This window comes from Monodelphis domestica, chromosome 2 (assembly GCF_027887165.1).
Source record: "Monodelphis domestica isolate mMonDom1 chromosome 2, mMonDom1.pri, whole genome shotgun sequence".
NCBI lineage: Eukaryota > Metazoa > Chordata > Mammalia > Didelphimorphia > Didelphidae > Monodelphis > Monodelphis domestica.
The window spans coordinates 524,227,873-524,253,919 of NC_077228.1; the positions used below are offsets into that span (position 1 = coordinate 524,227,873).

Below are 26,047 nucleotides of genomic sequence, written 5' to 3' on the forward strand. Positions count from 1 at the left end.
CTGAATGGTTTGATCAGTTCACAACTCCACCAACAATTCATTAGTGTCCCAATTTTGCCACATTATCTCCAACATTTATCACTTTCCTTTACTGTCATGTCATATTGGCCAATATGATAGGTATAAGGTGGTGCCTTATAAAAGCAGTTTTTGTCAAATAGTGAGTTCTTATTGCAAAAGCTGGGATCTATGGGTTTATCAAACACTAGGTTGCTGAGGTAATTTATCTCTAATCTGTTCCACTGATCCTTCATTCTATTCTTAGCCAGTCCCAGACTGCTTGGATGATCACTGATTTATAGTACAGTTTGAGATCTGGTACTGCTAGACTACCTTCCTTCACATTTTTTTTTCATTAATTCCCTCCATATTCTTGACCTTTTGAGATTCCAGATTAATTTTATTATTTTTTTTTCTAGTTCTATAAAATAGTTTTTTGGGAGTTTGATTGGTATGGCTCTGAATAAGTAAATTAACTTAGGTAGGATTGTAATTTTTATTATTATTAGCTCGATCTACCCATGAGCAATTAATAATTTCCCAATGGTTTAGATCTGATTTTACTTGTTTGAAAAGTGTTTTGAAGTTGTGTTCATAATTCCTATTTTGTCTTGGCAAGTAGATTCCCAAGTATTTTATATTTTCTAGTGATTTTAACCTTTCTAATTCTTGTTGCTGGACTTTATTGGTAAATATATAGAAATGCTGATGATGTAGGTGGATTTATTTTGTGTTCTGCAACTTTGCTAAAGTTTTAATTATTTCAACTAGATTTTTAGTTGATTTTCTAAGATTCTCTAAATATATGCCATCATATCATCTGCAAAGTGATAGTTGAGTTTCCTCATTGCCTACTTTAATTCCTTCCATTTCTTTTTCTCTCCTTTTCCTGATCTTGAGTCATTTTAATCTGTTATTAGTGATTCGGACCAATCTTTCATGTGGTTGTTGATCCACTGTAAATCTTCTGAAAACTGTTTATATCCTTTGACCACAATAATGGATTGGGAAAGCCGGCCCCATGAAATGTTTGACAACAGTTTTCAGCACCACTACTTGACGGCCATTGAGGCGATCTCTCCAGCCCCTTCCAGCTTCACTTACAGCAACTAAGAATCTTGTTTTAAAATCCACTGTTTTGCTTACAAATCGCTTTTGTAATTTTGCCAGATCCAAAGCATTTCATGCTATTTAAAAAAAATTTAGTAACATTCATTCCACACGAGTTTTTCAGGATTTCTTTAAGTAAAGCCAAGTCACAGATAACTGTTGTCATGTTTGTGTTTCTTCTATGTCTGGGGCTTTGGACTTGAACTCTGTTTATGGGGGTTTGCGTCACCAGGAGCACCTCTGCTAGGAAGATGTCTGCTTCCTGGTCTCTTCAAACTTCCTAATTTTTATCCACCAGGATTGTTGGCGTAAGACAAATTTATCATCAAGACGGAGAAAGCTTCCATATCGTGGTGCCCTGCTTTATACACGGCTGCTGTCTTTTCAACATTGTAAAGTCAGGAACCAGAATATAATTGGACACACACACACACACACACACACACACACACAGCAGAGGCAGACAGACGAGGAATTGATTGGCACCATCCATTACTGGGACCGGGCAGTGATTGATTGCCAATCAATAAGAGGCCAACTTTCTGGCCACCTCATTGATCTCACCTGTCTCCGCAGGCTTTCCCACCAGCTCAATGTCCACATTCCAAGCCACTGACACGGACAGCCAAGGGATGGCTCTGCCATATGTGCCTGCCTGACATTTCAGCGCAGCTCTTTCCAGGACCCTGTGGCCTGCTTCCTGGAACCCTGGGGCTCCACAGGCCGGCTTGAAAAATGCCGCTTGGACGGGCCACTCAGGCTCCCTCCAACGAATAAGTTAGGCAGCTTAGAGATCCCTGCATCCATGTCCAAAGCACCTCTGATGGCTGGCTGGGCCAATCACATCCTTCAACTTGCGTCACCAAATTGCTGAGCGTGTGGGGCATTTTTACAGGATGTGGTCTCTCCAAGCATGCAAGATTCTACATGCAGGAAGTTTGCATTTGCTCAGTAAAAGGACATAAAATTACATATTCTCTTTGTCCCCCGTGCCACATACACCTCCCCCCACGCCTGGCCTGGAATTAGGCTCTGTCTACATCCTTATTAAGAAGGCACGAGGATAAATCTTAATTATAGGGCCTCTTCTCCGGACTTCAGTTGGAGTCGTGCGTAAGCGTCCACCATGAACTCAGCCTGTAACCCTTCAGAGGCCAGGAGACGGCAACTCGAGCCTGGGCCAAAAGAGGCTCCTCGACCCAGAAAGGGAAACTGAGGTCCAGAGATATTGAAGCGAGCTTCTGGACTGAATCCAATGCCCCCCTCCAACAGGCTGCTTCTAGCAGGGTGGAAGAAGGAAAGGTCCGGCTGTGTAGAGATAAAGCAATCAGGAAATTCAGCCTCGGTGCCCTTCGTGCCCACACGGGAGATGTTCCCATGAAGCAGGGTCATGGCAGGCCATCTCCTCATATTAGGCAAGGTCAGGTGATCCCCTCAGCCACACAGCAAAGCAGACACAAAGCATCTGAGGCATGATTCAAACCCAGCTCAGGTGTCTCCTGTCAGTGGCCCCTCCAGTCTTCTTTCTATCACATCACATAGATTCTGATAGGAAGTGTGGGTAAATAATTGGATAAAATCAGAGATTGAGGAGTGCAAATAAAGCATTATGAAGAAGGGGGATATGGGGGAACCAGAGAGGGCTTCATGGAGGAGATGGCAACAGGAAGAATATCAGTGAATAAGCTCTAAGAGACTCGCGGACCAGGAACAGAACACAGACACAGAAAGCCCCAAGAGGGGGAATGGGGGGGGGGCTTCCTCCATTTCCAAGCCCCAGTGTCTGTGCTCTTCAGAAGGGCAGTCTCTCAGGGGTTTGGGTAGCCTTGTGACTAGACTGGGGGGGGGGGCTCGGGGGAGAGCAATCAGGGTTGGGGAGACACAGGAGGCAGAGAGCCCAGCCAGGGGGCTGTGACAGTTGTCTAAGCAGAGGTGATGGGGCCTGAGCTAAAGAGGCCTGGGGGTGATGGGGCCTGGGCCCAGAAGTGATGGGGCCTGAGCTAAAGAGGCCTGGGGGTGATGGGGCCTGGGCCCAGAAGTGATGGGGCCTGAGCTAAAGAGGCCTGGGGCTGATGGGACCTGGGCCCAGAAGTGATAGGGCCTGAGCTAAAGAGGCCTGGGGGTGATGAGGCCTGAGCTAAAGAGGCCTGGGGATGATGGGGCCTGAGCTAAAGAGGCCTGGGGGTGATGGGGCCTGGGCCCTGGGCCCTGGGGGTGATGGGGCCTGGGCTAAAGAGGCCTGGGGATGATGGGGCCTGAGCTAAAGAGGCCTGGAGGTGATGGGGCCTGGGCCCTGGGCCCTGGGGGTGATGGGGCCTGGGCCCAGAAGTGATGGGGCCTGAGCTAAAGAGGCCTGGGGGTGATGGGGCCTGGGCCCTGGGCCCTGGGGGTGATGGGGCCTGAGCCCTGGGCCCTGGGGATGATGGGGCCTGGGCCCAGAAGTGATGGGGCCTGAGCTAAAGAGGCCTGGAGGTGATGGGGCCTGGGCCCTGGGCCCTGGGGGTGATGGGGCCTGGGCCCAGAAGTGATGGGGCCTGAGCTAAAGAGGCCTGGGGGTGATGGGGCCTGGGCTAAAGAGGCCTGGGGGTGATGGGGCCTGAGCCCTGGGCCCTGGGGATGATGGGGCCTGGGCTAAAGAGGCCTGGGGGTGATGGGGCCTGAGCCCTGGGCCCTGGGGGTGATGGGGCCTGGGCTAAAGAGGGCCTGTGGAAAGTAGGGGAGAATCTGAGATCTCAAAGGGCCACAGCTAAATGGACAGGCACTCAGGATGCAGGGACAGATGGGACAGAGGCTGATGGGAAGTGGGGGATGAGACAGAGGCAAGAGCCATGAATAGCATAAGCTTCTGAACTGGGGAACAATCGATGGCTGCCCCCCTAGGCTTGGGTTGGAGCCTGGGCCTCTCTTTTGCTGTGGAGTTCCTGGGCAGGTGACTGGCCTCATCACCATCTAGATGGTGACAGAGAGGGAGCCGGCTGGGGGGGAAGGAAGCGGCAGGGCGTATGGCCTCCCTAGGGCAGGCTTTCAAAGGGAATGTCTACTCAGATTTGCTCTTCTGACTACCATCCCAGAGGTAAAATGATGCTCATTGCCACCATCTTTGGTGTGAGTAGCAGGTGTTTCTAGAGCTATAGAAGCTCCTTCCTTGGCCCTTCCAGGGTGGTGCAGCCTCGGCTTGGACGAGGACCATGGATGGACATCATGGGGAGACGGTTTCGCTTGTGAGTGGACTGGCCTGAAGGGAGGCCGGGGGCCCAAGTCACCCGCCTCACCATGACGAGACAGGAAGCGGATGACTGGGCAGGGGATGGCCGGGTGCCCTGGACGTCTGACCAAAGTCCAAGGCTCTGCCAGGGCTGCTTCGGGACGGTGGGGGTAGACAGCTCCCACCTCAGACCGGGCCTAGCCCACCTGCTGAGAGGATTTATCGAGCCCCGGCGATCCCCTCCGGACAAGGCTGTTATTCTCCCTATTTCCAGAGTCTGTGCCGTCTGCCTGGGGTCACAGCACCGAGTACTCCAAGTCACCCAGCTGCCAGTGAGGGCGCTGCAGCCCCCACAGGCCAGGCTTCTGCCCTGGGACCCGCCGTTTTTAGGGTCTGGATGGCCTTTAGCCTCTTCTTGGAGTCGGGAATATGAAGTCTAGGACAAGGCAAAAAGAAGCCATACGGCTTCTACCGGGGAGCCGGGCCTTCAGGAGAATCTCCCCACTTAGGAGTTTAAATTAGAGATGAATATTTTGCCCATCGCACTGCCCACCCACTCACACCCTTGAAATAGTTTCAGGGAAGCAGCAAGGATGTATATATTTATCTAATGGGAGAATTTGCCAGAACTTAAGAAGCAGCCCCCAATTCCCGCTGAGCCCTTCGGGCCAAATTTGGCCTTTTCCCGTGTATAAAATCTGTGTCTGTCTTTTGAGAAGCTTCAAAACAAAGACGCCGCTAAATTAAGGCGCCGCTCTGGTTGACACAAGCTGAGGAAAAGCGGCCGGCCGGCCGAGTTAGCATATGCCTTTATCAAGGAGTCGGCGTGTCCTTAAAGCTGTTCTCCTCATTGGGACTCGGAAGGATACGCTTTTTCTTCATTAAAAACCAGCCCAGAGATGAGATGCTCCTTGTTTGGCGGGCTCTGAAGGGCTCTGAAATGGGACTTCCGTGAAAACCGAGGAAGCATCGTGGTTTCCCCTCCCAAACGAAAGGCCCTTCGGTAGCTCTCTCGGCCCGGAAACGTCAGCGAGTCACGACGGACGACGTCCCGTCTCCCCCTGCGGTCCCAGAGGCCGTTTACCATCATGGCGGCCCAGGCTACTAGCACTGGGACAGGCTCCATCAGTCAGTTGCAGATGGGAAATTGATGGGGGGCTGGGGGAGGGGCGGGAGGGAGGCTACAGAAGTCAAGGGCATGCTGGAGCCACCAAAGCTGAAACTCTGAGACTGGCTTCCATCAAGATGCATGGTTGAGGGACAGAACAGGCGGGGAATGCCCAGCAAGGCCACCTCCACCAACACACCTGACCCCCCCAGCCCGGAAATGTATTCTAAATTAGAGCTGCCCGAGGACACGGAGAGTGTGAGCGGCTCTGCAGGACTGGCAGGCCTTTCTGAGCCTGGGCCAAGCTCTCTGGTCCCTCTGACGCACGGCCTCCCCGCAGCTTCCAAAGCCTGGGCCAGGGTCTAGGGCTCCACAGTGATGGGTCAAGGAGGGGCACTCAAGGTCTCCATCGTTCTTAGAAACACAACAGTCTTTCTAATTTGGACAGGAGAAGGGAGGAGCCACTGATACACCCCCCTGTTTCGAGGGGTGGGGACTAGGGGTGTGAAATGCGTCATACACCATTACTATCAGGTGATGCACTGGCTTGTTTGCTGAATTGCTTTTTCTCCCAGATTTTTTTTTTTACTTTTTGTTCCAAGAAATGACTCACCAGAGAGGAGGGAGGGACACATTTGGAAAAGAGGATGACAGAATAAAAGATATCAATAAAAATTAAAAATGGTCTTTGGTGGGGGAAGGAGAGAAATATATTTTTGATAGCCTAAATTTGGCATGAGAGGAGGTGATAGGTCCAGGAAGAGTAGTGACCTCAGAATCCCAGAACCTGGGTTTGCCACTTACTACCTGTGGAACCCTGAGGAAACAACACGTGCCTCAGTTTCCTTTTCTGTGAAACAAGGGAGTTGTCTGGACACCTTGAAGGTTCCCTTTGACTCTAGACCTTCAGAGGTGGGTGTCAATTGTCTCTGCTCCCTATGAAACCTTGGGGAAGGGTCTTTCCAGTCTCTGGGACTCAGTTTCCTCCCCTGTTAAATAGGGAGTTGGGACAATCAGTCTCCAGAGTTTTTTAGAACTAACCAGCTCCTGTGATCTCTGACTCAATGAAGATAAGGAAGGAAGGAGATTCCCAGAATTTCAGAGCCTCAAAGGACTTTAGAAATAAGCTCCTCTGAGCTTCCCAAAAGGCACTGATGTACTACCACAGCAAAAAACTGATTTTCAGGACTGGAAAGGGGAGACAGAAGGTCTATTGAAACCATTTCTAATGTGCCTCAAGGTCAGCACACAGGCCAGAATGGAAGGGGAGAACTTCCCAAGTTCTCTAGGCTGAGGCTGTTGGCAGCAACAGACTGGTTTTCTCTGTCCACACAACAGCAATTCTAAGGGAGGAACAGACAAAACTTACTAAAATATAGATTGTTCCTTTTGTTTGAAACGTAGGGGCAGTTGGGTGGCTCAGTGGTAAGTGTACCAGGTCTAGAAACAGGTGGTCCTGGGTTCAAAAGTGGTCTCAAAACGCATCCTAGCTGGGTGACCTTGGGCAAGTCACTTGACCCTCACTGCTTCACCCTCGCCCTTGCTGCCCTTCTGCTCTGGAGCACTGTGAACTTTAGATTTACTCCACCTTGCTTAGTCTAGCAATCAGGAAGGTCTACACCCCTACTTAAGGATTAAGTATTGAGAAGGATGGCCTATGACAGACATGTGTTAGCAAATGACAAATCAGAAACAACTGACAGACCGACCCTCTCTCAGAGTTTAGGCTGATTTCCTTTTTTTACCCCGTTACCTTTCCTAAAATACCATCCTCCTAGGAGGCCCCTCATCTCGGAGGAGGCCTCGTGGCTGGAAGGTCTCTGAACTCCCCTTGGCTCAGGCTAGGCCGGAGAAATCTTACACCCCTTTCCCTCTCTCTTCTTAATTCCTTCCCTCTATATTAATTAAACCACCACAAAATTCCCAAACTGACTTGAGTATTTGTGTTGGGATTGAATCAAATCTCTGGCGACATAGTATAATATATTAGTAAAAAAAACCCTGCATCCTCGGAGGTGAGCTGAGCTGCCCAGGGAGACGCAGCCAGTGTGTCAGACAAGACTCCGAGGCCAGCTCTCTGGCCACCACAGGCCGATCACAGGTGACCTTCCTCCAGAAAAGCAGAGGAGGGGGGGGTGAATAGTCACAGCCACAGGCGTTCGGCCCTCTCTATTTTGTCCCGCGTCTGCCCCTAGCGCTAGAAATCTAGGAGGGGGATGGCAGTGTTTTCTCCCTGCCCCTCCGGTCCAGGCCGGGCCCCCAGGGCTTTCTGATGAGGACCGTCCGGATCTCTCAGTGACCACAGGAGGAGCCGAGTTCAGCCACGGACGGGTAAATGTTGCTTCTTTCCATGTCGCCGTCCAACAAAGACGAACACAACCCTCTCGGAGGTCCTAACCGTCACGCACAGCATCCTCGTGCTGCGGCGTGCCATGGAGAAGCTCACCAGCCTTCCGCCAGGGAGGTTCCACGTGAGAAGCCCAAGTCGTGAAGAGGCTTTTCCAGTCAGTGGGCTCCTCTGGCCTCGGAACCAACCAAGAGCGGCCAGTCAGGCCCGGAGGATGGAGGAGTCTGGCCGGAGCAGTTTTAAAGGGCCAAGTAAGACTAAAGGAACCACACGGCCTACCAGAAGCCAACGGAGAATGACAAGAGTGACGTCCAGACGAGATCAGAGCCAGGCCCCAAAGGTCCAAGTTCTAATTTTATCCGAGCACGGCCGTGTCAAAGGAACAGGCATACTTTCTGGACAAAAACAAAAACAGCCAAGCAGAGCCGGTCTTCCTCCAAGCTAGTGCAAGGGCACGAGGGCCGGCCTAGCCCTCGCATTACAAGGAATATGGGCCAGGAGAGATCGCTGTGGCATACTGTGGCTCCTCCGCAGGCCCCGAGCAACAGAAGCACCTTCCGCTGCCCGACTTTTTGAGGTCACGGTTTTCTGGTCTCTGTGTGTGGTTTCTATGCCCAGCTCCAAGGTCACACCAAAAGAAGGCGGCCCATGCCGTTTTTTAGCCTCGGACGGCTGCACAGACTCCCAAGATCCGCCATCCCGCCTCTCCAGACCCATGCCAGCATCCAAGATGAAGCATCTCCATTGAAACACGCCACGCGGCAGAGCACCCGGATTTCGCAACAGTTCTCAGGGAGGTCGGTACCCCCCCACCTGCCCCCTGGCAACCATTTATAGGAACAGAATAGCACCCACTGGTCGAGAGAGATCACTAACTCGTGTGACGATTAATAATGAATACTGATTAAGAACTGGGAAGGCACGGTGAGTTCTTGTAATTAAGGAGCCAACATTCCTCCTGTCTGGGGATGGATGGCGTAACATCCCCCCCCCCCCCCAATTGAAAGAGATCAGAGGACCACCGCATAATAGAGGGGGAGCCAGCATAGGCCAGTGGGCCCAACCCCGCCACTTGACAGATGAGGAAACTGAGGCCACTAGTGATGACGTGATTTGTCTCAAGTCCTGTAGGTAACCGAATGTTAAGAGCTAAGCTTGAACCCAGGTCCTCTGACATCCAACTATCCAGCAATTCCCAAGAGTGTGGTCTGCAGACCCTTTCACGGGATTCTTGGGATCAAATCTTTTTTCATAATAAAATTAGACCATTATTTGTCTACTGAAATATTCCTCCCTTTGGCAACTCCCTCTCTGTAGGAGGCCGGATCCCTTCCTACTTGAACCCCAACAACATCTCACTCCAGATCGAGTGCCGAAGCAGCCAGCAGCAGCCAGCTGTCTCTTAGCGAGGTGGGCATTAGAGACCTGCAAATGCCAATGCTTTGCCTCCTATCACTATTGTTTTGTTTGGAAAATAATTATTTCTCAGAAGAACAAACGCACACGTGATGGGTTGGATGGGTGTTAAGTGTACAGATGTTTGCTTTTCAATGATCAATTTTTATGTCTAACAGTAAATAATGCTAGATATAACTCATATCCATAAGAGCTCCTTGGGGGGGTCATCGCTTGAGTACAAAAGTGGTCCTCAATCATTTTTGTTTAGTTTTTTAAACCTTTACTTTCTGTCTTAGAATGGACACAAGTCCTGGTTCCAAGGCAGAAGAGTGGTACAGGCTAGGCATTTGGGGTTCAGTGACTTGTCCAGGGTCATAGAGCCAGGAAGTGTCTGAGGTTAGATTTGAACCCAGGCCTTCCCGTTTCTAGACCTGGCCCTCTAGCCCCTGGGTCTTGATAATTGCTTTCCCCCTTTTCTTTTTCTTGCCTTTTCTTCCCTTCCTCGGTCCCTTTTTAGATGGAAGAAGTAGAGTGAAAAGGGAAAAACAGGAAAGAAGTAGAATTAGGTCTGTTTCAAAGGGTCCAGAATCAATAGGAATTTTCCCCGAAGAAGACAAGCTCCCTGAAGGCCGGGACGCCCTCCTTGTTGCCTGGCTGCTGGCACCAGCAGCACTTATGATGCTTATCTCTCTGACCAGTCCAAAGCCAGCTCAGATGGGGATCAGTGCTTAGCTGTAGGAGGGGAGGAGAGAGCGATACTGACGCGTGTCCATTGCAAGGGCGGGGCCCTGGCATGGTCTGGGGTTCCCCTTAAGGAGCAGGACACCCCCTCGCAGGATCCGGCCTGGGCACCATTTTTCTTAAGAAATGACTTTCTTAGATTCACAGTGTTGGCAGTCCCTAATTACCAGGAGACGGCGATTCTCTGCAGACAGAAGCAGCCCAATCCGGATTCGATGGGCAGAAGGGAATGCCATGGCGCTCCTGTGAGCAGGTGCCTGTGGCAGGGCGCTGGCGGAGCAGGTGGCACCAGGGAAGGGCCTGCGTCTGCGCTAGGAGGCCGTGATTGTGGCCAGCCCGGCCCTGGAGACAGGAAGAGGGAAGGGCTCCGGCCTGGTTTATGAACTGCAGAGCTTCCACGGCTGCCCATCTGGACTGTCCAGGTCGGTTCAGATGCTTTGGGGCTGAGTTCCTGACTTTTCCCCAAACAGGGCTGACAGGCCTTTGCCTGGGACCACTCCGGACACAACTCGCATCACCATTTAGCATCACGGCGGCAAGGCCCGCTCCTGCCCAGCCATCCAGGCTGGCCACGGGACCGCCCAAGGGGGCAGGAGAACACTGACACGATCCAGAGGGCTTGGTTCAAAGCCCAACTTTGCCACTTACTACCTGAGGGAAATGAGGGGAGTCGCCTCGCTCCTTCCTAGGAGCGACGGTCTGTTCTTGTCCCCCCTTCCGGCATGGGCTTCCTGAAGCTGCTGCAGGGCCCGGCATGAGCCGCTTCGTGACTCCAAGATGGCAGACACACACACACACACACACACACGCACGCACACACACACACACACACGCACACTCACACACACGCACACTCACGCACACACACACACACACACACGCACGCACGCACACACACGCCTGACTGAGCCTCGGTGCTGGGCCTCCTGCTTTAGGGGGGTCACTGCCGGGCTGGATGGCATCCGGAGAAGGGGTCTCGGAGGGTCGGGGGAGAGCAGACAGGCTGGTGTCCTGGAGGGCCAGAGCAGGGAGGCCAGGGTGACGCAGGGATCTGGCTGGAGTCACTCCTGGAAAGGGGATCCGCTGGGCCGGGGGAGCAACAGAGAGGAGCCCTTCTCCTGCCTCTGGCACGACGGCGTCCTCCTCTGGGAATGGGGGACAGGCTGGCCGGCTGCGGACCTGGAGGCCCCACAAGCCTGGACTTTTCGGAGCAGCTGGAGAGAAGCCCTCACAGGCCGAACGAGGGGCGGCTGCGTGTGTTGGAGGAGGTGAGCGGAGCCCGCCCTTCAGAGGCCCGTCTGGGCCCCCGGCCCGGTCCTGGTCCGGGCAGGCCAGCGCCGCTCCAACAAGCCGTGCTCCCGCCCGCCTCGGCGCCCGCGGCACACAGCCCAGAAGCCCGCCGTCAGTTACGGGGAGGACGTTAGAAATAATTATCTACTGAAAATATTAGATTTTCCCTGGATTGTTCATTAGCCACAATAGTTTAATAGGCCTTTTATTGAATCGCTGCAGAGCTCTGGGCCTGAATCAATGCGACGGGGCTCGGCATTTTGATGTATGCTGTTGACTTCCAAAACACAGAGCAATTTGTAATCGCTTTGGCTCACGGTTGTTTTCAAAGCTCCGCTACATCACAAGCATTTATTTCTGACCACAAAATTACATTTATTCAACAGAAAGCAGCTCAGGGTCTTTAAGAGGTTAACTTCTGGAGGGCTTGGCCGCGGTCCAGGCCCGGCGAGGAGCTTCAGGGAGGGAAGGCCGTGCGCGGCGCCCCCCGCCCCCCGGCCGCCGCCGCCGTGATTAATAGACTGCTGAATGCACTCCTCATTCCCGGCTTCCATAGATCACGGACTTATCCTGCAAATATCTGACTGAAATTGAATTTGGCTTCTCTCTCAACCGTTCACTTCCTATGTTATGCAAGGTTATATCCTTTTCTGCATGAACAGAACCAAACCAGCTGCAACTTGGGAGAACAAAATGTGTTTTCAATTACGAAGCTGGCCTGCACGCTGAACCACAGATCTACGGCTCCCCTAATTGAGCCATCAGGCAGCAAAGCTACAGGAAGAAATTGTATTAATTAGGCCTCGCCATCGACCACGAGGAAATTAACACGTGCACACGCACCGGACCCCAGACCTCTCCCCGCCCAGCCAGGCCGGCGGCCCGGGGAAGGGACCACCAGACCCTCCTACGGCTCAGGGGAGGAGGAGAGCTGGAATCCAAGGACAACCAGGGAGCATTTGCTGAGCACCTACTATGCGGTGGCGCTGCACATTTGCTATACACCTACTATGTGCAGCGCTAGGCGCGGAAGATAAAGGACCCGAGGGTCAGCGTGTCTCCCTGCACCCCAGCAGCTGCAGAGGCGGCACCTCCTGTGTGCCTGGCCCTGGGCTGAGCCTGTGCAACTATGGCCTTTCAGGACCCTCACAGTCGTGCTGAGAGGCGGGTGCTATCACGATCCTCATTTTACAGCTGAGGGAACTGAGGAAAACAGGATGGGTGCTTTGGGTGCCCAGCCAGCAAGTGTCTGAGGCTGGATTTGAACTCAGCTCTTCCTGCCTGCAGAGGTTCCTGCTCTCGATCCAGGCCCCTCCGTCTGGGCCCTGTGCAGAAGGCTGGGTGGGGCTCAGGAGACCCTAGAAGTCAGCCCAAACCCATTACCTTACAGATGAGGAGACTGAGGCCAGGGCCCCAGGTAATGCCACCTGAGTCTGACCAACACTTCCTAAGGGCCAGTCCGGGAGGGGAGAGGTGCCCTGCAGAGCTCACTCGCTCCCTTCTGATTCCTGGGGTGGGGGTGGAGATGGGGTGAAGCGCAACAACAGGCGAGGAAGCGCGGAGGTCAAAGGTCGGGAAACACCAGGAGCCCCGCCCACAGGGTCAGTGTCCAGCTCATCCATCTGCGAGTGACCCCCGCTTGAGGCCACCCATTCCCCCATCGACCTCCATTACGTCCACGTTGGGACACTTTCCTTTTCTTCCCGTGTCTTCTGTCTCAGTGTCAATCCCGAGGCTGAGGAGGGGTCAGGGCTGGGCGCGGCTGCGGGGGCACGAGCGGCGCCTCAGGGTCTCGAGCACGCGCGGCACCGGCGCCGGCGGGTTCTCCCAAAGCATCCTGCGCCTGGCCAGGAGGGGATCCCGCCTGGGCACGAGCCCGCCGTTGCGCCTTCAGGGGACGCTTCCCGGGGTCTGCGGCAGGGGAAGGGAAGGGGCCCGCGATCACGGCTGAATGTCTGCTAAGTCTTTATCTGCAGTTCTGTCGGGTTTTGACAGTCAGCCGCCAAAGGCCGGCCGGGCTCTTCTCTTAGACGGATTCTTATGTTTGCCTGTCGGGGCACGAAGGGGGCAGGAAGGTGAAGGATTCCCAGACTCCGTCCGGGGTGCCCGGCGGGGGTTGGCCCAGGCCCAGCGACACGGTCTCGTTTGCGGCCATGTTCCGCGGGGTACAAAACGGGCTTTTCACTCAAAAGGAAATTCCCCAAGAACGGGCTCCCTGAAGCTTCGGCTCCGTTTCCTCTCCACGGACCGTCTGGGAAGCGGGGCTGGTCTCGGGACGACGGCCCGGCTCCCGCCCGGCCATCAGACCAGTCTGCACTGCACATAGAGAGAACCAGCAAAGTCAGGGCCCAGAAACGCACACACGGGAGTCAGAGAACCTGGTTCACATCCACCTTGCACTCCCTGCGTGGCTTTCGGCTCGTCGCTTAGGCGCTTGGGCCTCGGTTTCCTCATGTAAAATAAGGGGATCGATCGGGCGGGGTCTGGCAACTGACGTTCTCGTTTTTAATTAAAATTAAAAAAAATTAGTTCCAAATTCTCTTCCTTTTTCTATCCCCTGCCTGACGTGGCAAAGACTACAAGAGCCATTATACACCGGAAAGCGTGCAAAAACATCTCCATGGGAGCCATGCTGCAAGGAGAGAAAAGCAAGAGAAGCCAACAAAAAACCGTTGAAGTGCTTCGATCCGCACTCGAGTTCATTCGTCCCCTTTGTGGGGGTGGACAACAATGATCTTGTCCTGGCAGGACCCATACTCCAAGCACAAGCTAGACTCTGGCCTAGAAATGTGTTCTGCAAAACATAAATATTTTATATGCGGATGAAGAGAACTCGCTCTATTCCAATAACTGACGGATTCTAAGTGTTATTTTAGAATGGCTACATGTACACGTAAACATCAACAGATATGGACCATAATATGTAATCCACGGGAAGACTAGCAATTGCTCTGCATCTTAGAGTCTGGAGAATGGCCTGGAGGCATCAGACAATCCCCAGCAGAGGCAGGAGTCCAAGGCTACCCTGCCACCTCACCATCTCTCCCTCTCTCTTCTGTCTCTCTTTTTCTGACTCTGTCTCTTTCTCCCTCTCCCTCTCTGCCTCTGTCTCTCTGTCTGTCTCTCCCTCTCCCTCTCTGTCTCTCCCTCTCTGTCTCTGTCTCTCTCTCTCCCTCTCTCTGTGTCTCTGTCTCTGTCTGTCTCTCTCTGTCTGTCTCTTTCATTGGAGTTATCAATTCCATTCTATTGCAGAAGCAGAGATACTCTCTACAGAATTGTCAATCCATGAATAGTCTCTATGATGGGGAGCTCATTAACAATTGAGGCTGGAGAGCTCTGGTGGTTTTTAGCAAGTTCCCTCTTTACTGAGCCTAGGCTGACCTCTCTGAAAAGTCTCAAAAATATTTTTAAAAGTTCCTGAAAACAACATGTCTGACCTCAACGAGATTAGAAATGCTTCTAGCAAGGCCATCTAGGCTTTAAAGATTGCTCTGGGGGAGTGTGTGCTGATGGCTCCTGTAGTCTGGCCGACAATGCTTTCTGAAACATGTAGCCCACCCTAATAGCGCCAATGGTATTGCCAAAGGATGAAAAGTCCCATGGGAATCCCTGGCCAAGGAAAAATCTTCTGGGAGGTAAGGGGAAGAATTTGTTTAAAAACAAACATGAATCCTGGGTATGAAATGTCATTATTGATGTTAATTTTGCCAGGATAGTTCAAATATAGGAGGAGAAGCTCAGTGAAAATATTCATGAAAAGCAGTTTATTTTGCAAACTATTATCTTTTCATTAGAGGAATTTTCTTGGGTTCTTTTTGTTGTCATGAAACCCTCTGGCAGTCGAAGGACACTATGGATCCTTTCTCAAAATAATGTCTCTAAAAGAAATACTAAATTTGGGGGATCAGTTAGGGGAAAAAAATCTAATTTTTAACCCCTTCCAAGTTCTAGTGATATTCCCCCTAAAAAAAAATTCACTCCAGTTAAGAATCTCAGGTATAAGTTACTACAAACAACTGTATTTATTTGTCTAGCCTAAGAGATGGCACCATGGAGAATACTCGAAGTTATTTTCTAGCTTTCTCACCTAATTGCTGTGTACCCCTGGGAAGCTTTCAGGTTATAATACTAGTTTTCCCCAACCCCCAAGTGGTGCCAGGTTGTGACCCTCAAGATCCCTTGGGAGACAAATGAGATAGAGGAGGGACAGAGGTCGTTGTACGTGTTCAGTACAAAAAGGGCAACTGACCAGAGCTCAAATGTTGCAACAATGGACCAAATTGAGGAAGAGGAAATAAAATGAAATTTACAATGAAAAATGCAAAAAGTACAAGCTTAGGTTTAAGCAATAAATAGCACAACTTCTGGATGGCAGAGATAGAACTGGAGTGGTTCATGAGAGTGGGACTGACTGTTCCACATGGATCATGAGAGTGACTTGGTGGCTAAAAATGGGGGCTGAGTTTGTGGTGTATGCTTCTCTGACCCCAGTGTTATGGCTATCCTTACCACTGACATAGCTCAGACCCATTACTGCCCCCCCCCTGCAATTCTATATCTCGATTTACCATGAAGTCTTTGAGAACCATTTGCTCTGTCAGGAACTGAGGGATTCAAAGACAAAATAAAACCATCCTTTGTCCTCATGGGCCCCAGACCAGAGGCCTCTCTGGAGGATTTCAGAGGCTTCCTTCAGCTCCATCAACATTTCCGGATCCGGGGCACATGGACTCTGTGGGTCTATCCTGCTGTGCTCTCATTGTGTGCTCAGCCCACAGCCTTCCCTGCTGGCTCTCTGTTGGTGACCCCGGAAACCCTTGCCAAGAATCCACGTCGTCCTGCCCAGTCCTTACCCATGAGGCGATGCTGGTTAGCACATGGCAGGCTGCTGACGCCCACTATCCGCTGACCTTCAGTTCTGATTCTCTGGAGATCAAGATGTTCCATGATTCACAGCTAAAGTGAATCACTGGGAAAATACTGATGTTTAAAAGATTAGCTGTGCTGGAGAGGAGCAGCTGAGAGTTACTGAAAGTGCTGTATAGTTTCCTTCACCATCGTCGTCCTCCTCCTCCTCCTGAGGTCAGGGGAGGCTGGGACTAATGGCTCACTGATGGGGCACTTGGCACACCTCATCCATCTCTCCCTTCCTGTGTGGATTCCCAGGCTCAGCTCTGGAATCATCCTGGATCTCAGAAGCAGGCCTCTAGGTGGTGAGCTCAAGAAGGCCAATGACACATAATATGAGTCCTCTATAAAAAGGACACTTGGGGCCATCTCACACCTGTCCAGAATCCTCCTATGGGACTGTGCAAAGGCTATGCACCCCAGAGTGGCCCACGCTTTCTGTGAGTGTGCAGCACCTAACTCAGAAGGACCATTCAAAGTCAACAGGGGTGCTGTGATGGGGACCCCACTGAGGGGACACAGGGAGGGTGAATTTAGGTTCAACAACCTTCGAGTTCCCATCTAGCTCCAAGATTCTATGAAATGTAGTCAACGGTGACACAAGGAAAAGATTTACATGTCAAATGGCTGCTGCTTCTTTCAAAAGGTCACAGAGTTTTCAGAATTTCCTATTTCCATTCTGTGCTTTTCCTCTCTCAGAATTAAGTGTTGGCACAACCAAAGACTGATGGTGACGTTTCAAATCAGGCTCTGCCCATTCTAGGTTGCAGAAGGTATCGAGGAGCCTCAAGCTTTCTAGCCACATGGCCAGTCCAGTTTTATGCACACCCTCTGGGTTTGCTCCAAAGAATCTCATTGGGCTTCAATTACATGAGACTATTTTAGAGAATGTACTGGAGGGCCCTTGTCCTCAGGAGAGAAACAGTATTAGAAAGTAGGGAAGGGGAGGTAGGGAGAGGAGAAGACAAGAGAGGAGGTGGAGGGGATGGGAGAAAGAGAGAAAGAGATGAGGGAATGAGAGGAAAAGAAACAAGAAAAAGAGAGAAAGAAAAAAGAAAAGTTAAAAGGAAGGAAGGAAGGAAAGAAGGAAGGAAGGAAGGAAGGAAGGAAGGAAGGAAGGAAGGAAGGAAGGAAGGAAGGAAGGAAGGAAGGAAGGAAGGAAGGAAGGAAGGAAGGAAGGAAGGAAGGGAAGGAAGGAAGGAAGGAAGGAAGGAAGGAAGGAAGGAAGGAAGGAGGGAAGGAGGGAAGGGAGGAAGAAAAAAAGAAAGTAGAAAGGAAAGGAAGGAAGGAAGGAGGAGAGGAGGAAAGAAAGAGAAAGAAGAGAGAGAGAAAGAAAGGCCACAAAGAGGCTAGAATTAATAAATCTTGAAGACAAGAATTGTCACCTGAGCCAGCAGTGTTGCAATCACAAGTCTAACTGTCTTTAGTGGAGGACTTGCTGGAGGCAACAAAGACCCAGAAGAGGAAATTAATAAATCAATTGGGAGTCTCCAGTGGAACTAACAAAATGAAACAATGACGTGGTATGGCTTTTCCTAATCCCAAACATCAACTAAGTCCCTCCCTGGGAAGCAGTGGGCCAATAATCACTGTGAAGCCCCTGCTCTGGGCCAGGCCTGGAGCTAAGCCCTGGGAATACAAGAAAAGCAAAAGATAGTCCCTGCCCTCAAGGAGCTCATCTCCTTCTTTTTACCCTTTATCTTCCATTTCAGAATCAATACTGTGTATTGGCTCCAAGGCAGAAGGGGGTAAGGGATAGGCAATGGGAGTAAAGTGACTTGCCCAGGGTCACACAGCTAGGAAGTGTCTGGGGTCACATTTGAACCCAGGACCTCCTATCTCTCCATTCACTGAGACTCCCAGATGCCCCCAAGAGCTTACATTCGAGGGAGAGATGCTTTGCAAAACTTGGTGAAAAAAGAGAAAATAAAGGCTCAGTGATCAAAAGGCTCCTGTTAGCTAAGTCCAGGAAGGGTCTGCAAAGGGTGTGTGTGTGTGTGTGTGTGTGTCTGGGTGTCTAGTACGGACTGACCCTCTGCTCAGGAAGTCCTACATGGGAGTCTGCCGGCTTCACAGGCTGCCAGGCCAGGCGGATGATGCCGCTTCCAGAAGAGATGGAAATGACGGCAAGAAAGAAATGGACTCTCCAAGACCCAAAGAAGCGCCGGGTCTCTGAGGAGGAGAAGCCAGAGGGGCTGAGGGGGGCGGTGTGGCTGCACAGGGAACTCTCAGGCCAGCCTTAATCAGAAGATGAAGGGAGGTCGAGGCAGAGGCCAGGCAGGGCAGGGGTGAGCTGCGGGTGAGGACAGACGGACGACGGCATCTCCGGAGTTACTTCAGGGGAAAGAGGAAGCGCGGAGAGGCCGGAGAGCTGCAGGGGGAGATGAGGGACAGCAGGAAGCCCGGGAGGGCTATGAGGGAGCGACGCTGCCACCAGGCACCGGAGAAGGCTCCAGGCCCCGAGTGGGGAAGCCCCGGGTCCCGAGCTCCCATCCAGCTGTCCTTGACCACAAGAGCACGTGCTGAGCCCTCGGGAAGCCCCCCGGGCGGGAGGCCCAGCTGCAGCTCCTCAGGAACGAAGGGCCAGAAGGTGCCGGCCTTCTGCCTAGAGGTGCGCCCAGGGGAGAGGGCCTCGAATGTGGTGCGCAACACCAGCCGGAAAACGCCAGGCAGTGAGAAGCCTTTGGTGCTGGGCTCAGGGAAGGGGAGCTTCCGGGGATTCTGGAGGACCGAGTCCAACCCCAGAGCGGAGGGGCCCGGCCGCCCACCATTCCTCAGAACCGAGGCCCAGCAGACCCAAGTGGGGGTGATTCTCACAGGCCTGGGAATAAGGAGGCCGACGTCACTCCCTTCCCCGGCGACACAGGCTGAGAGCAGAAAGAGCGTCACGAGCCATGGAGGCCCCCCAGAGTGACGTCCTGGGGTGCCCCCCCCGCCCAGATGTCCACTGACGTCAGTGCTGCGGCGGGGGAGACCCCAGGGCTGTGTCGGGCGGTCACTCAAGCTCATATTTCGAGACAAAGACAATTTCTGAAGAACAGAGCGATGGAGTATTTTTAACCTGATGATAATGAATATTTTATAGTGCTTTAAAGTGTCTGCAAAACGCTCACAGACAGTATCTCGTTGGACCCCGGTGACGGCCCTTATTATCATTGGCCCCATTTTAACAACTCAGAAAAGAGGCTCAAAGAGGAGGCCCCGACTCGTCTTTGAAAGCTTGACCTCCTGTGTACTGGAGCCGGGGCAGAAGGCTGGGGAGGGCCAGCCCGTGGGGGTCAAGTGACTCGTCCAGGGTCACCCAGCCACCAAGGCTCTGAGGCCACATCTGGGCTGTCGCCCACCACGGAGTGTCAGAGGAATGACTCGGACACAAGTCTGTCCTGAACGTGAACCCGAGGCCTTGGCTCTTTCCATTGATTCCTGAATGTCTCGCCACTGTTCTCCTCGAGGTCCTCCATCTTTCTAAGGAGCAGTCAGTTGGCACAAGGAAGAGAGAGGCGGGCTTTGGGTGCCCATCGCTTTGGGTGCCCCGTCACTAGCACACTTTGAACTCTAAAGGCCAAACGCTCAGACGGGGGATCACTCCTCGGAGAGGTCAGAGGTCTCTTGAGTCTTATGGGGTTGGGACTGGAATGGGGCCAGTGAAGCCACCAGGAATGGTGGCTGCCATTGTCACTGCCCTGGAGGATTCACAAGACCCTTTCTTTACACAAATCACGGTTCAAGCATTGTTTTTGTTCTGTTGGATGCAAGTATAGGGAGGTCTAGCAAGGGGAAGAGCTGAGCCCCAGATCCACAGCAACAGAGGGTCTGAGTGAGCCTCTACTCCGAGGCAGAGTGCCCCCCCCGCACCCACTCAGAGTCAAGCAGGCTTTGCCCCTGGCTCCCCTTTGTCCCCTCAGGGCAGGGGCCGCCTCAGCCTCTTTGCAGCTTGTGGCACAGCAGGTGCACACTATTTTTGTTTGTCTCTCTCTCTTTTCCTCTCCCTCCCTTCCTCTCTCTCTCTCATTCTCTCTGTCTCTGTCTCTCTCTCTGTCTCTGTCTCTCTCTCCCTCCCTCCCCCCTTCTCTCTCCCTCTCTCTCTGTCTCTCTCTCTCTCTCTCCCCCCCCTTCTCTCTCCCTCTCTCTCTCCCTCTCTCTCTCTGTCTCTCTCTCTGTCTCTCTCTCTCTGTCTCTCTCTCTCTCTCTCTCTCTCTCTCTCTCTCTCTCTCTCTCTCTCTCTCTCTCTCTTCTTCTTCTTCTTCTCTTTCTCTCTCTCTCCCTTCCTCTCTCTCACTCTCTTTCTTCCTTAAAACTCCTGTCTTCTGTCTTAGTATCAATTCTAAGGCCGAGGAGCAGCAAGGGCCAGGCAATGGGGTGAAATGGCCTGCCCAGGGTCACACCGCTAGGACGTGTCCGAGGCCACACTAGATCCCAGGACCTCCTGGCTCTGGGCCTGCTGCCCCCGCCTAGTTGTCCCTTGATCAGACATTTTCCATCCCATTCACTCCCCGGGAGATGAAGGAGTGGTCCTGGCCCACAATGCCTGGCGGCAGGACCACCGGTGGATCACTTTGTCTTTCACAGCTCAAGGCATTTGGGCCTTTAGAAGCTACAGAGCGAATGCTGGCCTGTGTGGGGGGAGCGCGGGCTTCCTGGCTGCAGGAGGCCCCCCGTCTAGTGAAATCACAGGCGGGAGCCCCCAGACCCCAAGAAGGCAGAGCCGCGGAGGAAACCCCCGCTGTTCCCCAGGCCCAGGCCTGGCGGCCTTTTCTACGGAGCGTGCACCGGGCGGCACGTCAAGGGTCAAGCGAGCGCCAACCTTAGGCTGAATGTACTAAAGGCACCCGGGTCTAAAGCAAACAAAGTCGGAGCTTACCTCTCCTTGGAAACTCTTCAACAAAGGAGCTACCTGCTTGCGTAAATCCTGGAGCCAGGAAAGGACCAATCAGGAGGCAGACATGGAAAAGAGAGAGAAGAGGCTGGTTAGCTGGGGGAGGGGCAGGGCAGCACCACAACCTACCCGGCCGGCCTGGCCTCTCGGGCCTGTCCCAATTGGCTTTCCTCGGCCTACAGTTCATGGTCCTCCAGCCGGTCAGAGCCTGTTTCTAACAAGTAGTCGGGAGCCGCACACAGCGAGTCCCTACGAAGCGCCCCAACCCAGAAGTAACGGTCAGGATTTGGGTCGGCCCAGGCTCTCCGCAGTGGACTCGGGCCGGACGCGGAGGGTCAGCGGCGATCCGAAGGCACCGTCGATGCCCAGGGAGCCTCCCAGGCCGGCGGCGCTGCTCACACTCTGCCCTCGAGACAGGCGCAGGACCGACGGGGGGCAGAGAACACCGAGAGGCCTCGGCTCTGCTCCTGGCCCGGCCCGGCCGAGGGGCCGCGCTCGAGGCCCGAGCAGGGAGAGCGCGCGGCGGCCGTCCCGGAGGACGGGAGAGGAGGAGAGGCCTCGGCCGAGGGGCCCCGTTCACGGCTGGGCAAAGGCACCCCGGACGTCTCAAGAACATTCTGGGGGAGCGCCCCCCTGAGCACGGCCCGGGAAGAGGGGATGCCGGCCGGGCCAGCGAGGCTCAGGGGGACGCGCCAGAGGGGAGGACGGTGCGCCGGCCGGCCACCTCTCCTGCCCACGCAGCGCGCGGCACCCGAGGGGCTCCAAGGCGCGGCCGAGCCCACCCAGTTGGCTTTCCTGAAGACACCCGGCGTGACAGGACCAGAACCAACAGCTGTTTATGTTTGAGAAGAGCCAACCAGGAAGGGGGCTTCTGACCTGGGAAGAAGCGGGGCATTGGCGGCCCTGAGGAACGGCGTCCTCGGAAGGGCTGCAGGAGCCCCGTCTGTCCAGGCCAGCCTGAGTATTCCTCCCCTGGCGGAGCCTCACAGCTCTCTACTTCTGAGCCCCGCGGAGCCCCCACCTATGTGAAAACAGTCACCAATCAGACAGCAGACACTTCCTGGACAGCCCTGAGGGCGAGGCTGAACAGAGACAAAAGAAAAGGCTCCCCTGCGCCTGGCGTCGGGAAAGCAGGGCCGGAGCCGGCAAAGGCCCCGCGGAGGACATGGGCACCCGGAGCGGCACCCCAAAGCCGGGGCACGACGGAGGCCCGGGATGCCATGCGAGAGCCGCAGCCTGCTGAGGGCCTCTCTGGGCAGCTCCCACACCCAGCAGGGCTTCATCAGTGTTTGTCAGCTGCACGAGGCCAATAAGACAGAAGGACGTAAACTATCGGCCATCCATTCGCACTAATCATGAGACAAGGCCGTCAATGGCTCTTCCAAGGTCTTCTAGGAAAGAGAAATGAACACTGCTTCCCCACCCCGGCCACGGAAGGCCCTCGGAGGCTATCTGGTCCAACCCGCGGCAAAGCGAGGCCTTGAACCCGGGCCCTCTGATCTCCGATCAAATCTATTTTCCACACAAACTTTGAAGAGAAGGAAAAGAATAAATAAACAACCACGAAAGCCTTCTTCAGGCCGGCCATAACTCGGCCAGTGACTACATTCAGCGCTTCAAAGGCCAGGATGTGACAGAACGGCTTCTCTGTTCTCCGCCACCCCAGCCAGGTGTCAGACGGGGCTCGCAACGTGGCTAAGTCAGCACTTCCCCGCGCCCCCCTCCCCCTGCTGTCACGTGGCCCAGGGAGTTGTTAGAGTTGTTGAAAATCTCTTCCTATCACCAGGCACAGACGCCTCCCTTCTACGGAAGCACCTTCACAGCCGCCGAGTCCAGCCTTGGATGGCGAAAGTGAGCCACAGAGAAGCGAATGCCGTGATTGGTCTTGTGGTCCAAGCGGCGATCAAGATGTCCGAGGTAAGACCTGCACTCAGACCTTCTGGACCCCGAGTCCGGGGCTTTGCCTGCGACAGCTCACCAGAAGACTGTGCTTCGGGGACTGACGGCTGAGCCCAGCCCTCGTGCTGGGTTTAGTCTTGGCCGCCTGAGACGTGCCGGTCCCGCGCCGGCCGCCAGCATCCTCCGCCCTCCCGGTATGAAAGCAGGGGCACAAGCGCAGACGCTCCCCCGAGCCGGGGGGCTCCAGGCTCCCTCAGCGAGGACGCTCTGTGGTCTGCGGCCCTTTGCCGGCTCTCCACGGCGTTCTCCCGAAGTGTCCAAACAAGGTGCCGGGAGGGGAGGGACTCCGGACGGCAGAAGGCTGGCGTGTGGAGCCGCAGAGCCGCCCCGCAGGCCCAGAGGGTCCAAAGGGCTGCCCTGCGGACACGCGGAGGCCGATCCTCGGCCACGTGCCTCGGCAGGACGGAGCGTCCCGGTGCTCGATCTTCCCCAGCCTGGCTTGGGCCTGATGTGTGGCTGACGCGCACATAAAGCACTTTATCCATTCAGACGCCGTTTCCACGAGCTCTTCTGCGAGGCCCTCTGAGCCAGACGGGCATCCAGACAGCTGTGAAGCGATCTGAGAATCAACAGCAGCTCCGAATGGCCGCGTGGCCTTGGGCGAGCCGCGCTAGCCTCTGCGGGCCGGGGAGCGTCCACGGTCCGGAGCAGCTGCCCAGCTCTACGCCCCCCGGCCTGCCCTCTGCCCTCGAGGCGGCGGGAAGAAGCACGAAGTGCGGTCCCGGCTGGGCTATCCTGGGATGAGCCAAACACGTATCTCGTGGAAGGAGTTTTGTGTTCCCTCAAGGAACCGTCTGCGGAGAGGCAGGGAAAGGCCCGAGACAGCCCGGCACGGCGACGATCGGCACGTAGACGGACCCGTCCCCAAGGCAGGGGAGCGGCCTTCAAACGCTGGCCGTCGAAAGGCGATCAGGGACTCCGACGGGACTCACAAAGGGAGCGAGTGCAGAGGGCCCGGGGCCCCGTCCCTGGCTCGCTGGCCCTCCGCAGAGCCAGCACCAAGGGTGGAGCGACGCACTCTGCCATCAGCCGCCTTGATCGCGGCATGAATGTGGCGCCGCCCCGACTGCAGGATCCCTTATTTGCCCCCCAGGGGCCGGGATCTCGTGGCTTGTGACAAAAGCCCTGGGATCTTCCCGGGGATCCAGTGGTCCGTAATAAATGGCCTTGCCAAGAGCGCGGAGACAAGCGCGTCTCGTCTCCCCCGCCGGGTGACGGTCGCCCGCTCTGTCGCCAGGACGTGGCCCCAGAGTCGGCCACGGCCAGGGAACGTGGCCGAGGAGCTCGCCGTCACACTGCAGAGCGGGCGCATCCCGGAACAGGAACGAGCGCCTGCGCTCTGCTTAGAGTGCCTCCGCTTGTGGACGTGATCAGGGCTGAACCCCAGACCCCGAGAGGAGGGGCGGAACGCCTCGATGACCTGTTAATGGCGAGGGGGGCGGCGCACCGGAACCAGCCACGAGGCCCAAGCGGACCCATCTGGCCCGTGGGCTCCCTCTTCTCCTCGGAGCTCCTCCAAATGCTGTCGGTGTGGAGGCAGACAGACTCCAAGTGGCTTCAGTGAGCGGAGAGGCTTCATCTGGGTGTGGGCCGGGAAGGGCCCCAAGAGAGCGGGCTCAGCCCTCCTTGGCAGTGGGGAAGCATCACAGCGTAAGTCCATGACACGGAGGGACACCCATGAAAAAGCGTTTTAGGGCGAGTTCAACGCGGCCAGTTTGAAAACGGGCCCCAAAGCGTCATTCCGTTAAACCCGGACGTCAGGCTTCTCTGGAAGTTCTACGTGGAGCTCGAGCAGCAGCTAGACCCGGAGGCGGCGCCTTAGACGTCCCTCTGGTCCAGTTTGCTCCTGGCTTTTCCGTGGGGGCTCTTGAGCCTGAGCTCTGCCAGAGGGCCCTCTCCGGACCCCATCCCAGACCTGTGAATATCCCACTAAGATCTGGGCTCTGGGTTTGGCCAACACGCTGGAGGCACGACCACGGAACGGGGAAGAAGCGCAGCCGCCCGGCCCACGAGAGCCCACTGCTGGGGCCACGATCTTGCTTCTAAGGGCCTGATGGAGCCAAGCCCCAGCGCGTCGCCACTTCATGTTCTGTGACCAGCCCACGATCGTCCCGGGCCCGAGGATCCTCGCTCTAGAGCTCGGCGGAGCCTCGGGGCTCAGAGGGCTTGTGACTCGGGCACGGCCTTGAAGCCAGGCTTCAAACCCAACAGCCTCTCTCCTCGGCTTCACATCCCCCATGACCACGAGAAGAAGAACAATCAGCAGGCTGAGATCCATGGAGAACCCCAGAAGGTTTGGGGGTTATTTTTAAAGGGCTGATTGTGTTTCCCTGGAGACCCACCCCAGAGGCTGCGGCTGTAACTGGCTGGTAGAGGCTCACAAAGGCCGATTGTTCAACCTCATTGGGAACGTTTAAATTGAAAGTGGGGAAATGTGGGCAGCACAGACTAAGCTTCAGGGCAGTCGTGGGCAACATGTCCATTTGAGTGAAAACTAGCTGAGCCTCGGCTCACGGATTCTTCCACGGCAGGCTCTGGCCTGGGGCAGCATGGGGGGGGGGGGCGGGGGAGTGACTGCACTCAGGGCCTGGTCTGGGCAGCCTGGGGGACGCCCCTTCCCTTCTCCAGGCCGCCGATCCCTGAGGAGACCCGACTAAGGTCTATCCAGCTAGACCACGATTCTAGGAGCTCAAAGGACCAACAAAAGGCAAGCTGAGCCCTATGAGCGAGGCCTGCTGGGCCTGAACTTAAAGCGGGTTCAGGGGAAAGTAAAGCTCCTTGTGTCAGGCTTCCCACCATTATTAATCATTAGACAATAGAGCACTGCCATCAGCTTGCCATTCCTCACTTTTATAGATGAATCCGAGCTTGTTCTGTTCTGATCCAAGGAGGGGGTGGACAGAGTGCTGGAAACCATTATAAATGGCATTTATTGGCTTAAATGGCCAAAAAACTCCTCCTTCCATGGAGCAGAACACGGGATGTCGTGGTGCTTTCTCGAAGATCGTGGTAAAATCCATTAGTTTTAATTATTTATCAGCAGTCCATTTAGATGACAGCTCGTGACCTCGTTTTTCAATGTAGGAGCCACCAGGACAAGAAAAG

At 54.4% G+C, this 26,047-nt stretch overlaps 1 protein-coding gene across 11 annotated transcripts in view; it reads right to left on the reverse strand.

Moving 5' to 3' along the window:
- Nucleotides 1–26,047, reverse strand: part of CUX1 (cut like homeobox 1) — a 294,746-nt gene that overhangs the window by 145,631 nt on the left and 123,068 nt on the right. For all 11 annotated transcript variants that reach the window (XM_056819814.1, XM_056819812.1, XM_056819810.1 and 8 more), the window contains exon 3: nt 20,969–21,016. In XM_056819814.1, the coding sequence (XP_056675792.1) occupies nt 20,969–21,016 (48 nt within the window). The remainder of the gene's footprint in view (nt 1–20,968; nt 21,017–26,047) is intronic.